At 41.3% G+C, this 16,364-nt stretch overlaps 1 protein-coding gene across 7 annotated transcripts in view; it reads right to left on the bottom strand.

Moving 5' to 3' along the window:
• Positions 1 to 16,364, bottom strand: part of KIF16B (kinesin family member 16B) — a 305,749-nt gene that overhangs the window by 255,257 nt on the left and 34,128 nt on the right. For all 7 annotated transcript variants that reach the window (XM_045809379.2, XM_045809362.2, XM_045809387.2 and 4 more), the window contains exons 2-7: positions 14,889 to 14,958; positions 12,662 to 12,775; positions 6,746 to 6,862; positions 4,402 to 4,499; positions 3,518 to 3,627; positions 590 to 732 (exon numbers count right to left, since the gene is read on the bottom strand). In XM_045809379.2, the coding sequence (XP_045665335.2) occupies positions 590 to 732; positions 3,518 to 3,627; positions 4,402 to 4,499; positions 6,746 to 6,862; positions 12,662 to 12,775; positions 14,889 to 14,958 (652 nt within the window). The remainder of the gene's footprint in view (positions 1 to 589; positions 733 to 3,517; positions 3,628 to 4,401; positions 4,500 to 6,745; positions 6,863 to 12,661; positions 12,776 to 14,888; positions 14,959 to 16,364) is intronic.

Consider the following 16,364-nt stretch of genomic DNA (forward strand, 5'->3'; position numbering starts at 1 on the left):
CGTGTTTGCATTGATCTGTTCCACTGGCCTAGGTATTAAAATATTTATCCTCAGTAATTTCCACACATATTCAAAATGCTCTCCACCTCCTGACCAGAATGAGTTCTTACATAGGTACTTAAAAATGTCGGTTGCCCTTTAATATCATTCTCATAATCCTAATCAACTTTGTGGGGTGAGTGCCATGGAGCGATAATGTACCACAATGAGTTACTCACCTTGGCCCCCAACTGGTCTGACTTGGCAATCTATTATCTCCCACAGCGCTTGCAACAATGAAAACCTTTGCTTAATTATGCACAAAGCAAGTTTTTTGTGTGTTTTTTTTTTTTTTTAATGTCTAGACCAGGGCGGAAGCCTGCTAAGTATTTCTTAAGGGTACACATCTGGACATTTCAAACAACTGTGACTGTAACCACAGAGAGACTCTGCACACAGCACATGTTCGACTCTAATTAACAAGGAAATGACAGGCAGTCACCTTTGCCTGCTGCTGCTCCTGGTTCAACAGTGATCGGTCCTCAGCTGGTGCTAATCACCTGGTAAAGACCTCAGGGATGGAGCCAGCCGGCCCCGCAGCTGCCCTCACCTGAGTGAACTTGATGGTAAAGATGGCATGAGACCTGCTACTGACGTCGTTCATCCCAGTCGCTGCTGTGGTTCGATTGATATTTCCCGCATCCATCAGTTCTTCTACATCACCGTAATTCTGTACTAAATGTTTGGATAAATCTGGGAGGAAAAAAAAGGGGGGGTGGGGGGGAGCTGAGGAAATCTCCCTAATCTATAGTAAACATAGCAAGAAATTTACCTCTATGAAATAACACACGACTATACAGATCTGTTGACTCGTTTAAAGATCCTACTTGTTCTATCCCAGTCTGGGATAGGCCGGTGATGGGTATTAAGGAGGGCACATATTACATGGTGCACTGGGTTTTACGTGCAAATAATGAATCATGGAACAGTACATCAAAAACTAAGGATATACTGTATGGTGACTAACATAATAAGAAATTATTATTAAAAAAAAAAAAGATCCTACTTGTTCCTACAGTGTGGTAGTTTATAACACGGACTCAAGGGCTGGGGCCGTCTAGGATCAAATCCCAGTCTGCCACTTACTAGTGGACTAACATGGGCATGTGCGAGTTACTTAACCTCACTGAGCCTCGGTCACCTCTGATAATGCATACCTATTGCACAGGGGATTTAGGATAAGTGCTAGCTGTTATCATCAACCTCGTGAGCACTAGTCATAGCAAGGGAAATGTAAACACTACCTTCACGCAAAACCAGACAGCATTTTTTTAATCCCCTAAAAAACTTATTATTCATTTTTTGGGAACATTCATATGGTTCTAAAATCCAAGGCTACCAAAGGTATACGGTGTAAAGGGTCTCCCTAGACCCCTATTCTAAAGTTCATTCCCCACTTCCCTTCTGTCAGGCAACCCAGTGTAATTAGTTTCTCCACACCTTTCTAGAAATAACCCATACATATACAGGCCATTACATATATACATATAACCATCTTCTTTCCCCTTTCAAACATGGCAGCATACCATAAACATTGTTTTGCATCCTGCTTTTTTCTATGTAATAATAACTGAAGAATATTCTGTATCAGTTAAGGTGATTCCTCACTCATTTTTATGGCTGCAGAGCATTCAACTGTATGCATGTACCATAAACAATGTAACCAGTCTCCTGTTGAGACTATAGATGGTTGTTTACATTTTGTTAGCAATTACAAGTAACACTACCACAAATAATCTTGTACACAGGTCTTTTCAAATATGTGTGAATATTTCTGCAGAATAAATTCTTAAGAGGCCAAACGCTGAGATCAAACCACATTTGAAATTTTGATGGATACTGCAAAATTGCCCATAGAAGGCAATTTACACCCAGCAGGAGCAATGTATGAGACTGCCGGTCTCCCAACACTCTTATCAGGCTTACTCACATCTACCAGGGATAGGTAATAAACGTTATCTTGAAGACTTTTTTATTTTGCTTTTCTCTGAGTATCAGTGAGGCTGAGCATTCTTTCCTCCATTTAAAAACCATCCACATTTCCATTTCTGTGAACAGTCTACTCACATCGTGTGTTCGTTTTTCTACTTGGTTGTTGAATCTGGTCGTGACTGAGTTACAGGATCTCTTTCTCTATTAGGGAAATCAGTCCTTTGTCTGAAACTTTGATTGAAAAGACTTTCCCCACTTTGGAGGTTGTCTTTTTACTTTGCTGATGGTGTTTCTGTCAAATTTTGTTTTTTTTACCATTTCAAATTTAACACTTTTATTTCATGGTTCCTGAGTTTTAAGTGAAATTTTTAAAAGATTTCCCTTCTCCAAATTTCTGGGGAAAAAAAGCTAACCCATAGTTTCTCAGTCATTTTACTATGTCACTTTGGACATTAAAATCTTTGTTCCATTTGCTATTTATCCTGGTGTAAAAACGGAGCTATGGTACCAATTTACTCTTTTTTTTTTCCTACCAGACAGCTTAACAACCAATATTCCACCAATGTTTGAATATCAGATTTATTAGAAACTAAATCCCCCTAAGTATCTACATCAGATTCTGGATGTTTTCCCCTGTTTGATTATTCTGTCTTTCCATAAACCAGCTTTATAATATGTTTTAGCATCTGATAAGACAATTAAAGGGAAGCAGGAGGCACAGTTAGCCTAAAAGCTATTAACAATAAGAGCTATTCCACGCTCCACAAAACAAATACATAGTTATACACCTTATTTTGGGCATAAAAGGCGAAATTGCCATTGGAAATTTACTAAAATGCGGACGGAGTTCTGTCAGTACACCTGGTATCACTAGGTGAAAAAGACAACCAAAATAGGAACACCTTTTCAAGCCCAGGACCAGTTCTCGGCCTTGCGTCCAACGAGACACAGAGGAAGGACAAGAGCCACAGGAAAGCACTTTTCGGGGTGTGATTCCTATGGTGAGCCGCAACTCAGCCACCTCCTTGAGTCAGCTGGGAGGAGCTGCGTTAGCAAGACAGCCTTCCACCCAGCCTCTGTATGAATGATTAGCAGGGGCCAGCCCTTGACCGAGCACTACTTGTCACACAAACGCTGAGCACCATGGCACAGGAAACTGTCAATGCTCTTCTCACAAGCTAAAAAGTCTTAGGATCTCCTTATGGTCCTAAGCTACCCTTAAGGTCAGTAAAAACATATCGCGAAGATGCAACGCCATATAGACAGCTCGTAGGGTCGTTTATGCTGCCTGTGAACACTGGAAAACAAATTTCCAAAGGGTTCTTCTGAGAGCCAGAGGAAATCTACTGGCGAGCCCACAAAATCAGTGAATGCCGGTGAAGTATAAATTCATACTAGTGACAGCTGTAGCGACAGCACGTCATTTTTACTAGAATAAAAGGCCAAAGATATTTTTCACATCTCACCATTATCTTACGTTTTTCCCCCGAAACTATTGTTTTTACACAAATTCCCAGGAACAGAACTGTGAAATGTTCACTCTTACCCTCAACATACGGTCCTTCTTTTGGATGCTCCCGGACTCTTAAATTGAAGGTTTTGGATGACTTCCGCCTAAGTAGATCTCTCACACGTTCGTTATAAATTTCCAAGTAGCTAAAAATTTTAAATAGGACTGAAGTCAGTAAAATGATTTCAGACATTAACATAACAACAAGACAATAACAGCAGCAACAGACATTTACAAGCGGTAGCTATGTATCAGGCACTATGCTTAGCACGGTAAGTGGATTTCTCCATTTAATCCCTAGGACGGCCCAGAGGCAGGTACTACTATTATCCCCATTTTACAGGTGAGGCAATAGAGGTACAGAGTTTTTTAAACAACTTGTCCAAGGCCCCACAGCCACTGAGAGGTCAGGCAGCCGTAAGGACCTCTGATTGCCATGTTTGTCCTCAAAACCAATGAGAAGACTGGCTCCCCACCGAGGTTTAATTTCAAGGAAGAAAAAAAAAAGAAAAAAAAAAACTCAACTGTCCAGATTTATCTAAAGATGAGATATACAGTGATCCTACCAACACAAAGAATAAAACAAACCTTATTCAGATAAAAGAAGGAGGCGAGTGAATGGGGTACACACTTAAAAGTCAAAAGCTCACTCTATTTGAGATAAACACCGTATGTGAGAGTTTCTGACCAAGAAGGATTATTTCTGTTAGCCTCCCCAAATCCTAATCCAAATTACATCCGGTAAAGTCACTGAAAACAGACATATTTTAAGCTTTGCTTCTAGCTACGATAGTATGGGAGGGGAAAAGGCAGACTCTCCTTTCAGGAATCCAAAGGCTTTACCCTTTATCTCCTCCTCGTACCTGGAAAGAAGCTCCAACCAAGCTCACGCACTCAGTTACTCAGGACACGGGCCCTACCTGACTTCAGTTCGAAAAGATGCTTCATCCCATCTGGTGGTTTCATTTATCTGACTGAAGAGCCCTTCACAGATCCGAGGTATTAAGCCAGAATCACCCTGCAGTGGGAAGGAGGAACGCCACAGCCGTCACTCGAAATGAAAGCAACCAATGGCTGAATCTGTCATTTGCCAGAGTGGATTTCGACTCAAGGGGCCTGCATGTCAACCCCAGGCCTACCACTGCAGGGCCCCAGACACACCATTTACCCCCTTGGGACTGCTTCCTAGCCTCTGAAATGAGAAGATAGAGCTTTCTAACTTCTACACACTAGGTCTAGAGTAATATACAGTTATCAGCTCTTAATCAGTTAAATCCTGACTTGAAAACATAAACAATCTATTCCTTAAACTTTCAAACAAGATGGCCGACAGCTGGAGAATAAATGTGGAAAATCTGATCGGGCCAAATGACCAAAAAAAGGTGAAATATACCCTGAGTGATAAAGAAAAACACCAATGAGTCTTGGTAAGCACTCAAAGTAGCTGATAACTTTCTTAACCCTTAGGTGACAGGACCACATTGAAACATGTATTATATCCCTGCTTTGATGCACTAATCCCAACACTGGCCTTCCGAGACAGATTTTAATACATCATATTACATATACGACATGGGCGTCTTCAGCAGTATTCATGGTTCAGCCGGCATCAACGAGCTGATGAACCCCAGAACGATGTTAAAGATGAGGCCAAATGTTCTTGTTAGGAAACCAAAACTTCAGAGCTTCAGTGTTTCCTTCCAAAGACCCTCCCTACCTTCACCCAACATCCTCTCCCCCCCAAAAAATATCATCACAGCATTAAGAGCATTTTTTCCCCTTAAACACCATATATTTGGTACCAATTCTTCTCAAGAAAAATTGGGATTTTGCCATATTTTTTTGTTGTGCCTTTAAAAAACAAAATAAAAAGGAAGACCCAAACAGTGCTCAGCTAACTATAGGGTCAGAGAAAAACAGGTGTTATTTAGGAGTGCTTTATGAAGGTTTAACTTACATAAAATAGCCACTAGCAGATCACATGCAAATTTCATTTTTAGAGGAGGATTTTTTTTTTTTTTTTTTTTTGGAAAGGCACAGTGAGAAACTGGGAAGGGAGAAGTAAGGATAAAAGGAAATGTGAAACTCCTGAAACTAACTGCTTGTTCTCTGTAGTCTTCCATACTGTTTAGCATTGAGGATTCACAGCACAGCATTTATCTACTTCTCCTGTAAAGGAAAAGCCTGAATTTAAGAAGCCGATCACAGGCACTCAAATGCTTCCATCTGGAAAGACCTACCCTTCTTTAATGCACTACTACGACTCTGGGGCACCTGAGTGGCTCAGTCGGTTAAGTGTCTGCCTTCAGCTCAGGTTATGATCTCAAGGTCCTGGGATCCAGCCCCGCGTCAGGCTCCCTGCTCAGGCTGCCTGCTTCTCCCTCTGCCCCTCCCCCTGCTCATGCTCATGCTCTCTCTCTCTCAAATAAATAAAAATAAAATCTTAAAAAAAAAAAAAAAAAAAAACGGACTACTACTGCTTCCGTGAACCACCAAACCTTTGGCATTAGCGACCCCACTGTGTCTGCCAGCAGGAAGCGCTGTGATCCCCTGCTGGTACCTCCCCAGCTAGGAGAGGCCACAGGCCTGACAGGCAATGAGGAGTCTTCACTATGACATAAGTAAAACACACCAGCGCTATCTAGATCTGGAGAAAACACAGAACGAGGTAAAGTTCCTGTAGTAAAATGTCTAGTTTTTACTCCTCCATATTTTGGGGTAAGTATAACTTAAATGTCTGTTAGTTTATATAGCATAACTACTAAACTCTACATACTCCATAACTATATAGACTCTATGTAAACAGCATAATTCTCTTTTTATGTTTATGCTGGAGTTAGGTAGTACCTTTCCACCAGAGAGATTTTTTTTTTTTTTACATTTCTCTTGAGGAAAATATGTTTTGAATAATTTTAAAAAGAACAGTTCAGTAATTTTATTCAAACGGTTGTGTTGGCAGAAAAGAAGAATAAATTACTTATGGGCCCAGCATACTTTTTTTGATAAGATTATAAAGCCTTTAAAAACAGAAAATGAACTGAGACTTGCATCCATTATTCATGCTTATAAACTTAAAACTATTTCTAATTTAAAATCTCTCAAAGGAAATTTAGTCCAACTTATTACCGAGTTTTATCTTATTGCTAAAGAATGATCAGAACATGAAAAGCAAGTTAGTACAGACGAAGTAGATAAAAGAGATAATTCTATCAGTCCAAAGAGAGATCATGAGAAATTTTCTTCCCACAGTGTAAAACAACGTACAGAATCTCCCATCATAGTGTATGACTTTCCCGATCCAGTTTGCCCATATGCAAAGACACAAGCATTATAACCTTCAAATGCAGACTTCACGACATCTGTGCCGAGGGTTTTGAAAACCTGAAACCAGAAAAAAAAAAAAAAAAAAAAAACACAAAAAAGACAATTACCATGGATTTCAGTAAAAAGCCCCTTCAATGGTGACAATATTCTTGAATGCTACTTTCATCTTAAAAGGATTACACCACATAAATAAATCACCACAGAACTATTAACAGAATATGTACGTACCCCAGTTTTTAATCAAAAGGAAACTTTTTAAGGAAGCAAAAAGCGACCCCATCCTTTTTCCTACTTAACAAAAAATTGCTGAAATATAAAAATGTAAACAAGGCCAGGTGACAATCACATCTAAGAAGCAAAGGTGATTTTAAAGCATGATGATTTACCATTTCAGAATTAAATAAACTTAGAGTTATTCATTCTATCAGAGCTTCCAGAAACTAAATATTCAAAACCTAAAAATCACAGCATCCAGAAGTTATTGCTCAAGCCATGCCAAATCAATGCTGTCATTTTAAGGGTCCAGCTATTCATCAAAATAAGTCTCAGAAGGTTCTCTGAGAGCTGAGTGACGGGCGGGTGTGAATGAGGCTGGGATGGTCGGGCTCCCCTGTGTCAGAGTCCAGATGCTTTTTCGTATTTGAATATTTGCCCAAGATGGAGAGGGCAGGCAGAGGAGCTGTGTGGGGCCTGGGGTTGCACCTACAATGGCCTGAGTCCATGTCTGTCACACCACATAATTACAGTGGGACACTCTGGGGAGTGAAAGAGGGTGAAGGACAAATACTTCACCCAGACAGCTAACGTAAACGAGGCCAGCTGAGATGTGTGGCCATCCTAGGTACGCACAGTTGGGAAGGAGACCAACCAAAGCTTTCCAAACCCCATAAGCCTTCATGTTGCCTCCTGCCTTCTTGGACCAACAGGCACACTAAGGCCATACAAAACACCTCCCTGCTTCAAAAACGAGGCGCATCAGCGGCTCAAGAGACGTCACGAGGCAGCGTGACTGGGTTCTCAGTCAGAGCCAGGAAGAGGTGAGGCACTGCACTGTGGGGTCATCCCAGTCCAAGGTGGGAGCCTCGTCAACCCCTCAAGAGTGTTCATTCTCTGTGAGTGATGCTGGGTTAGCTAAACTTGACACGGCATCCCCCCCGAGGGGATCTAAGCCCTCCAGCCACCCTCTAGACAGGGCCGATAAACACCAGCCCTCTCCATGTCAGCTCCACATAAAGCATCCCTGCTAATAACACAGCCTGTCATCCAAGGACAAAATAAAAACACAGCCAACCGGACTTCAGCTTTCTTCCGGCACCATCATGCCACCATCTTGCTTGGACTTTGTTTTCTCAGTTTCTCCCTCAAGGACTTAAAAACTATCCTTTCAATGGAGTCACTTCCAAAATGACCAGTTTCGTTCATGCTATTAATTTGTATCCATTTCGGCTTTAAGAGGGGATATTTTTCTAGTCCTGTTCTCAAATTCTGATGACGTACTCAACTCTCAACTATGACAGCAGATCACAGTGTGTTCGTGTATTAGTCCTCATAAAATGCTACTGGGTGTAACATCACTGAGGTCCATCTGTCAGGGGGCAAAGCTAGATGAATGAGCATATACAGTGAGTGGCAGAGTTGGGATTTGCACCTGGGCACTGCTGACCCCCAAACCTGTGCTTCTAAAGACTTTATCATTATGGGGCCTCTTCCACATCCTTGACATCAGCCACGAGGCCCCAGCCCTTCCTGAAAGGACCTCCTCCCACAAACTGAAGAAGCAGCCCGGTATCCCAGGGAGACTCGTGGCTCCAAACCACCCATCCAAGGTTAGCTTTCGGCAACTGTGTATGCAACATGAGGAGAAACTCCAAATATTTCTTCAATTCTCGCTGATTACACAAAAAATAAAAGTCATCTATCATTTTTACCAGGTGACAGGGTGCCACTGGATAGGAGGAACAGCCTTACATAAAGTTCCCAAAGAATGAGAGAAGGATCTTCTATAATACCTTTGTCTGAGGCTGAAGCAAAGTCCTAGAAAATACGTTTAAACCAAACCCAAAAGTTTTCAAAATAAAACTCTTTCCCAGGATTAAAATCCCACCTACCATTTTACTATTACCTATCTTTCCAGAAAGCTAATTCAGCTGGAGTTCTCAAGAGACTTGGGGGCCAAGGGCGGGTGCGGGTGGGGGAGGGGGGCCACTGGTGGACATTACTGCAAAACAGGCCTAGAATATACAAGTCTGGAGGTGCTGAGACCCTGGCCAGACTCAGTCTCAACTTCAAGTAACCCACCCAAAGCTGGCTCAGGACCCAGAGAAGCAGAAGGACACTGCCCACATCTTTGGGGTTCTTGGCAAGGAAACAGGCTACCCCACTGCAGTTCCCAGGAAGAACTTGTTTAGCATCACCTATCAAAGCAAGGTGGGGAGGGAGGGGCTGCTTTGTGAGCCCTACGACCTGCCCTCCCCCACTGGCATCAAAACCCTGCTGAAATCCTCACCTGGCCGGGGGACCCAAAATTCACACAGATTTTCAAGCCAATTCCAGGGTCATCCTAGGCATCACAGGGCCTCACTTGAGGGAAACTGCCCACAAGAGGGCACTGTTAAAATAAAAGACTCACCCATCCAGCTTGTCAAATGAGGGATCGTAGGTTTCAAGTTTCTCCAGGGTTGAATCAAGGAACAGGTTATCTGAGATCAAAGCCTCCCTTTGGAGTTTTGAAGAACCATTAGGAAAATCAGACCTTATTTAAAATGGTCTTTAATTTATGTGAATATAGACTTAAATCACTCAGTGATTTTTTTTTCTAAATCTAAAATTCATTTGTAAGAAAGAAATATTATTGGTCATCTTACTTGGTATTCATTTAACAGTAAGGAAAACTTGAGTTGAACTACAGTAACAGGCATGATGTATTTTCTCAAGATGCCTTTATATTCGGATGAGAAGGAGGAGGAGGAGGAGGAGGAGACTGACATCATGCTAAGCTTGCATCTTCCCCTGTTAATAGCAGGGATGTGACCTGACAGTTCAAATCCTGTGCCCGATAAGGCAGCACGAAAACTTTAATCAACAGTCAAAATTGAAGCTCTTTTTAACATTAGGGGTGAAGGAAGATTACCCTTCTCTCTAATAGAGTGCTTGAAAAAAATAGGTATTTTCTTGTATCTATGGGGATTTTATTAACATGGGATTCTACCAGAAAGTAGTATTTACTAACACATCTCCTGCTTTTTTAGTTTTGTAATGTAATGGAACAACGTCAGGTTATTTATATATAACTATATAAAGTCAAAAAACCCAAAACACCTGAGAGAGACGCTACTCACCCACCCGAAGCATGGAAATTATCCCTATCGGTCAGGTTTTCACAAACTGAAACTATTTTTAAACTCTGAGCATTTATTTTTAACTTCCAAAACAGCTAAACTTGTTACTGCTTCCCAGATCTTGACTCTCGTAGAACCAGGAAATGTCATCTGTTCCCATAAATTAAGCACCATCTGTAAACGAGTTCTGTCAGTCAGCAAATGTTTACTGAGCATCTCCAGTGTGCCAGGCCCTGCTGTCACACACCGGTCTGCTCCTCCCACTGTGGACTTGCCCTCAGCACAGCCCTCTACCCCCAAAAGGCCTCAAATTCAGGTTAAATAACCAGGAAAATCCAGCCACTCGCTGGGTAAGTTCAAAGTGGAAACCTTCATGGCTCTTCATCCATCTTCTGTGGAAGACATTCTGAAGACTGTAGAATGAACTGGCTTTTCCCTTAACAAATTCCCTCACACCAGCCACTTCATTCCCATTCCAATATTAAAGCCCAAATCTGGATTCCAATACCTATAACATTCTATTTCACCACACTCCTAGCTACCAATGCTGATTAATCAGTTACCTCAGCAGCAAAGTCTTCTGCACTGCTGCTAAAAAAGAAAACCACAGGCCCATAATGGAGTCACTTATGGTAGGCCAAGTTACAAAACCGGGGTTCAATGCCTAACCTAATCGCAATTTCAATCTCCCCCGGATATGCAGTCTTAACTGGTCAGTCAGGGATTTTCTGATCAGCACCAATGAGGTGATCTGTCACATGGGCCTTCTCCATCCCCCAAAGGAAGATGAGGTGATCCACCTAACAACACCCTCTATTCTTCCCCCGACGGAAGATGATCTTGCCCTGTTTCTGCCTATAAAATCTTTCCATTTCGTACAGCTCTTCGAAGCTCCTTTCTGCTTGCTGAATGGGATGCTGCAGGATTCATGAATCAATGAACAAAGCCAATTAGATCTTTAAATTTACTTGACTGAATTTTGGGTTTTAACATCACTCACTTGTTCATTTATTCACCAACAGGGCTGCCCTATCCGTCTACTGTTTAGAACAAACCAACCCTTTTCTCTTATACCCTGAAGGCCTTGCAGTGGCATCTCTACTGCCCTTACACTTCAGCCCCGGGACCTCAACTCTACTATTAGGCCGATTAGGTCTGTGGACTTGAGCAAGTTATTTAAGCTCACTGAGTCTCTTTGACAAAGAAAAACGGAGTGCTAAAGTTAAATCCGGTCTTGCGAGAATCAAGTGAGACAGGGTCTGTGAGAGCCAAGCAGGGTTTTAGACACCAACGCAAACTCAGGCCACATTAATTGCCAGCCCCTCTTTCATACCTGGCAACTCATCTCTCTTTGTGGCTCTCATTCTTACTGCTGTCATCCTTTCTATTTTTGCCCCAATCCTGAATCCACATGTTCTGGATACAATCACTCCAACCCTCTCCTTTGAACAATTCTTCTAAGTTGTCTATCTTAACGCCAACATTTACATTGCCTCAGTAAAGCCAACTGCTTCCACAAACACTTCCTAATCAACTGTAGTTCTCCAATGTTGAGGTGTGCGCAAATCACCTGGGAACCCGTTAAAAATGCAGTTTGATTCAGTGGGTCTGAACTTAGTCGAGATTTTGCATTTTTAACACATTCTAGGCAATGCGGTGATTCTCGTTCGTGGACACACCAAGTTGCAAGCAACTAGACAATAATACCACCTTAAGATGCCACCACATGGATTATAACCCAGAGCAGGCAAAATAGTAATTCTTATCCTACTTTTAACACATTAGTCCTGAAGCAATATATTTAAAGAAGCTGTTAACAAGCCAGGAAGAAGCCCATAATCCTCCTCTCTCGCTGGTGCTTCCCCATAACTCTGCTCTGCTCAAACACCCAGCTGGTCCCAGAGACATGCCCTTGTCCTGCTCACATGCAATGTCAACATGCAATGGTTTCCTGCGAGGATCTTGGGGTCTATTCCTCTATGCCCAGGTTATGTCTACATTTTAGACCATAAAAGCCTATAGCACGGGTTCCCTCAACAAATTTCAGCTACATTCTAGAAAAAGTCTGGGGGGAAAAAAGTTTGTGCCTTCTAGAATCCTTCTTTCTAGAATCCTATAATGATCTACCCACAGGAAATGGGTCTTAGGTTTGAAATCTAACTCCTAAAGCTGTGCATCACAGCAAGACTCAGAGCTGAGTGGCGTATTTGCCAGGCTTAGCAATATACAAATGGTGCCTCCAAACTGCTTTATTTGCAGAGCTCCTTCGAAACAGTAGTCATGCCCAAGTTTTGGGGAAAAAAAGGTCATGATCATCATGCTCAGAAATGAAAAACAAAATCAACTTTGTGGGGGCTGAATTCTTCTCAGGCTTAATTAAGATGAATGGTGCTACATAACAAAGTTGAGTCAGCAGAGGCAAATTTTATATAAATTATATTCAAAAAAAAGGAGCAAGATATTTTAAAGAGTTCTTCTCAATATGGAAATCAAAGTAAAGATTATGAAAATATCATACCATCTCCTGTGAGACATAATTTGGACTTTTTGTATCAGCAGAATAGAAAGAGAAGTCATAGGTGAAGGTCTTGGTCCGTTCTCTTCCTGAGTCCCCAGTCCCTCCTTCTGGTATCTAGAGGGAAAGGATTATGATATAATGTAAAAAGCACTGACATATAAGTGATCTATCTAATTCAAGAAAAGAAAAATTTATAAAAAACACACAATGATCACCATTTTTCATATTTACACTGTAAAAAGCATTTACTTCCTCCTGACTACCCCCTAGATAGATAGACAGATAGACAGATAGATAGATAGATCGATTGATCCTGAACTCTTCCCAGCAGTCCAGGCTCTCTATGCTACGACCCACAGCTACTTTTCTGGACTTTTTATCATGATTCTCTTATACAAACCCAACACTTCAACCAGACTCCTACTTTTTCTCTAGCTTCGATACTTTTTACCGTTCTCCACCTGAGACCACCAGAGTTGGGGTCTGCAGAACTCTAGGGGCCACTAATCACATAGATTGTGATGTGACTAGAGCCCCATAGAGTTGTGCAATTTTGCGGCCCCACTAAAAACTCCAGGTCAGATGCTCCTCTTCCATGAAGCTGCCCCCTGGGCACTACATCCAGAAGTAATTGCTGCCACTTCAGAGAGGCTAGATTCTCCTAGGACATATTCCGTTACGAGTTTACTGCAAATGTTTGCATGTATCTTGTTTACCTTGCTATATACCTAAAGAGAACCAAAGACCATGTTTAAAAATCATAATAAGCCACCAAAATTTCACAAAGTTCCCTGGTCACATCCTGAAAAAATTTAATGAGCATCATATTTTCCAATGTAATTCAGATTCTATAAATAAACAATTTCTATGGTTCTTACTACTAAAATGTGAAAAATCTGGACATCTGTTTTCATTATATTAGATGAGGAAATGTTTGTAAAACTCAAACGGCAACAGAGTAATCAAGGAAAATAGATTCCATAATGCACAAAGAGATGCACCCAGAGCCAAGGGTCTCTTGGCTCTATTTCGTAAATATAATTTTTTAATGATTAAGCTTTTACCAAAGTATTGTGAGCACACAGATACATGAAGCAAAGCAAAGTGAAGGTAACTAACAGGAAGCCATGGTCAAGCGATGACTGACAGAAATGTGAGAAGATGTGGTAGGTCAAAGGAGGGAAAGCCAGGTAGGGCCAGACAGAGCTAGAAGGTACAAGGATTGTGGTCAGAGGAGAAAGAAAGACAATTCACTGGAGAATGCCTCAGGCAAAGGGACACCAGAGGAGAAAGAAAGACAATTCACTGGAGAATGCCTCAGGCAAAGGGACACCAGAGCCTCAAAGGAAGCCTATCAAATTATCCAGAGCACAGCCCAGTTGGAAGATAGGAGCATTCCCCAGCTTCTATCACTGGAGAACAAGTGGCACTACTTTGAGATTGGATTTCAAAGCATCCAGTCCCTTGAGCCACAAATTAACAGAAATCCAACTAGAGATTGATCTGCACTTGGCCATGGAGCAGCAGGCCTCAGAAACCCAAACCTGTAAGTTGATGACAAATATAGGAGGACGAAGGGATTGAGTCCATAAAACACATGATTTATTATTATTAATTTTACACTCTTATCCACCCCACCCCTGACCAAGTGAAAATTATTCATGTTCCTTAACAAATTCACTTACCAAAGCAAAAAAAAAAAAAAAGATATTTTAAGTGCAAAAGGAAGAACATGCCATCCTAGAAAATTCTGGTTTTTTCAACTATCTTTTTCAGGGGGAAAAAAAAACCTTTTTTTTTTTAATCTTTCATCTCCTGAGTTTTGAATAACACAAGCTCCTCTTGCAAAGTTTATAAAACAGGATTATTTTCATTAAGGATGGAAACAAATCTAGGGCCAACACTTACTTAATGATTCACAGAATTCAGCCAATTGCCAGGCTAAGGATCTACCACAGGAAACGGGATAACAATGCCAAGTCTGGTTAAACCCATGAGCTCACATACCACGGCTGTGAGATCAGATGAAACCAGGGACGGGAGAGGAGACAGAGCATCACCCTTTTGCTTCATGGACGACCCCTAGCCAAGTGCAAGTTGATGGGGCTAGCTGAACTGAGAAGGAGGGGTAAGAAAATGGCATGTGCTGTGTTTTATTTACCAACTAATCATTTTGACAATAAAATAAACGTGGAGGCTCATGGAGCAAGGCCCGGCTGCTACTTGCCTTTAAGTTTGTGATTGTTGTCTTGCTTTTCTCCATTTGAATAATGAATTTGGCTTCCAAGTCCTTTTCCCTGCAACACAAATAATTCAGTACTGGTTAGGAGAGAAAAGACTGTTTTTAAAACATTTGCTTTATTTACTTTTTACATATGGGGGTTTGTTTTTAAATGGCATCTGAAGCACAATCTGTGATACCACTCCTCCCAAATCCTTACTAATATAAACACGAAGACACACAAAACAGATGCCACCATCAAAAACTCAAGACTGACAAATAGTGTGTTCTCAAAACCTGGAAGACTTTCTAACTGCAAGCCAAAAGGAGTGTAAATTAAATGACAGGAACTGTGGAGAGCTGTGTGACTCATGAAAAAAGCAGTGTTTTGTGTTTTTGGGGGGTTTTTTTTGCTATTACCTTGTTACAAAAAGATAGACACCTCCCCTCCACCCAGGATGAGAACCAAGAAGAAAGCTGGCATGAATGGTCACAAACAGGTACTGCTTCTAGAAGCAGCCAGGGCACTGCCCCCTCCTCTCACTTTCTTCCTATAAGCATTTGGAAACTGGAATTCCTAGAAAACAGCAGAACTGGAAGTCCACAGAGCTCCTAAGAAGTATAGTTCTCGAGAATAAATGACATGTATCTACACAGTGGAGTGGTCTGTCACTGACACAGGAATGAGGAAGGTCTCTATATACTGCTAGGGGGTGGTAGCTGGGATGTACTGTTAAGAGGGGAATGCAAAGTGGAGAAAAGTCTCCCGAGAATGCTACCCCTTTACTTAAAGACAAAAAGGATAGCCTACCTATTTTTCAAGAGGCCAACTATGGAGAAAGAAGAAAACGGAGCGGAGGGGACAGAGACAGACGCTAGATTTCTACAAAAATATCTTGATCTGTAGATCATCTTTAGCATGAGGAAAACAATTCACACAAAAAAAACAAGATTGCTTTTCAAAGTGACCTAAAACACATCAGGGTTAAAAAAAAAAAAAAAAAAGCTCGAAGTGCAGGCCATATGTTCAGTGTTAAAAAATAAAATAAGATTAAAATAAAAATTAAAATAAAATGACCTAAAACACAAAAGTAAGCTGAAGCACGTGAACGTAACGGCATCGGCACCACACAGTGCGAGACAATGTCAATCTTGACTGGATGCTGGACTCTGACTGTAGAATGTAGCGGGATATTGCCCAAGGAGAAAAAGGACTGTGAAGAAGTCTTCAAGCACTTTCAGTAATCAGATTTTTGGCGGTAAAGTAAGTGTTGTCCTTCGGAGATTTCTGTTTGTGCACTATGGGATAGTAGCTGAGCAATTATGGTGGTGGCCTTGAGAACCAAGGTTTTCAGATGAATGGAGATACAAACATAAGATGGATGAGGTTAAGTAAAAACTCTATAGTCCTGAATCTGAAAGGAATTAGCACAAACTTTATCTGAAACAGAAAAACGAAAAGGAAGTACTCTCTAGCTTTGT

This window comes from Ursus americanus, chromosome 22, assembly GCF_024610735.1.
Source record: "Ursus americanus isolate L20-20 chromosome 22, mUrsAme1.1.p, whole genome shotgun sequence".
Lineage (NCBI taxonomy): Eukaryota > Metazoa > Chordata > Mammalia > Carnivora > Ursidae > Ursus > Ursus americanus.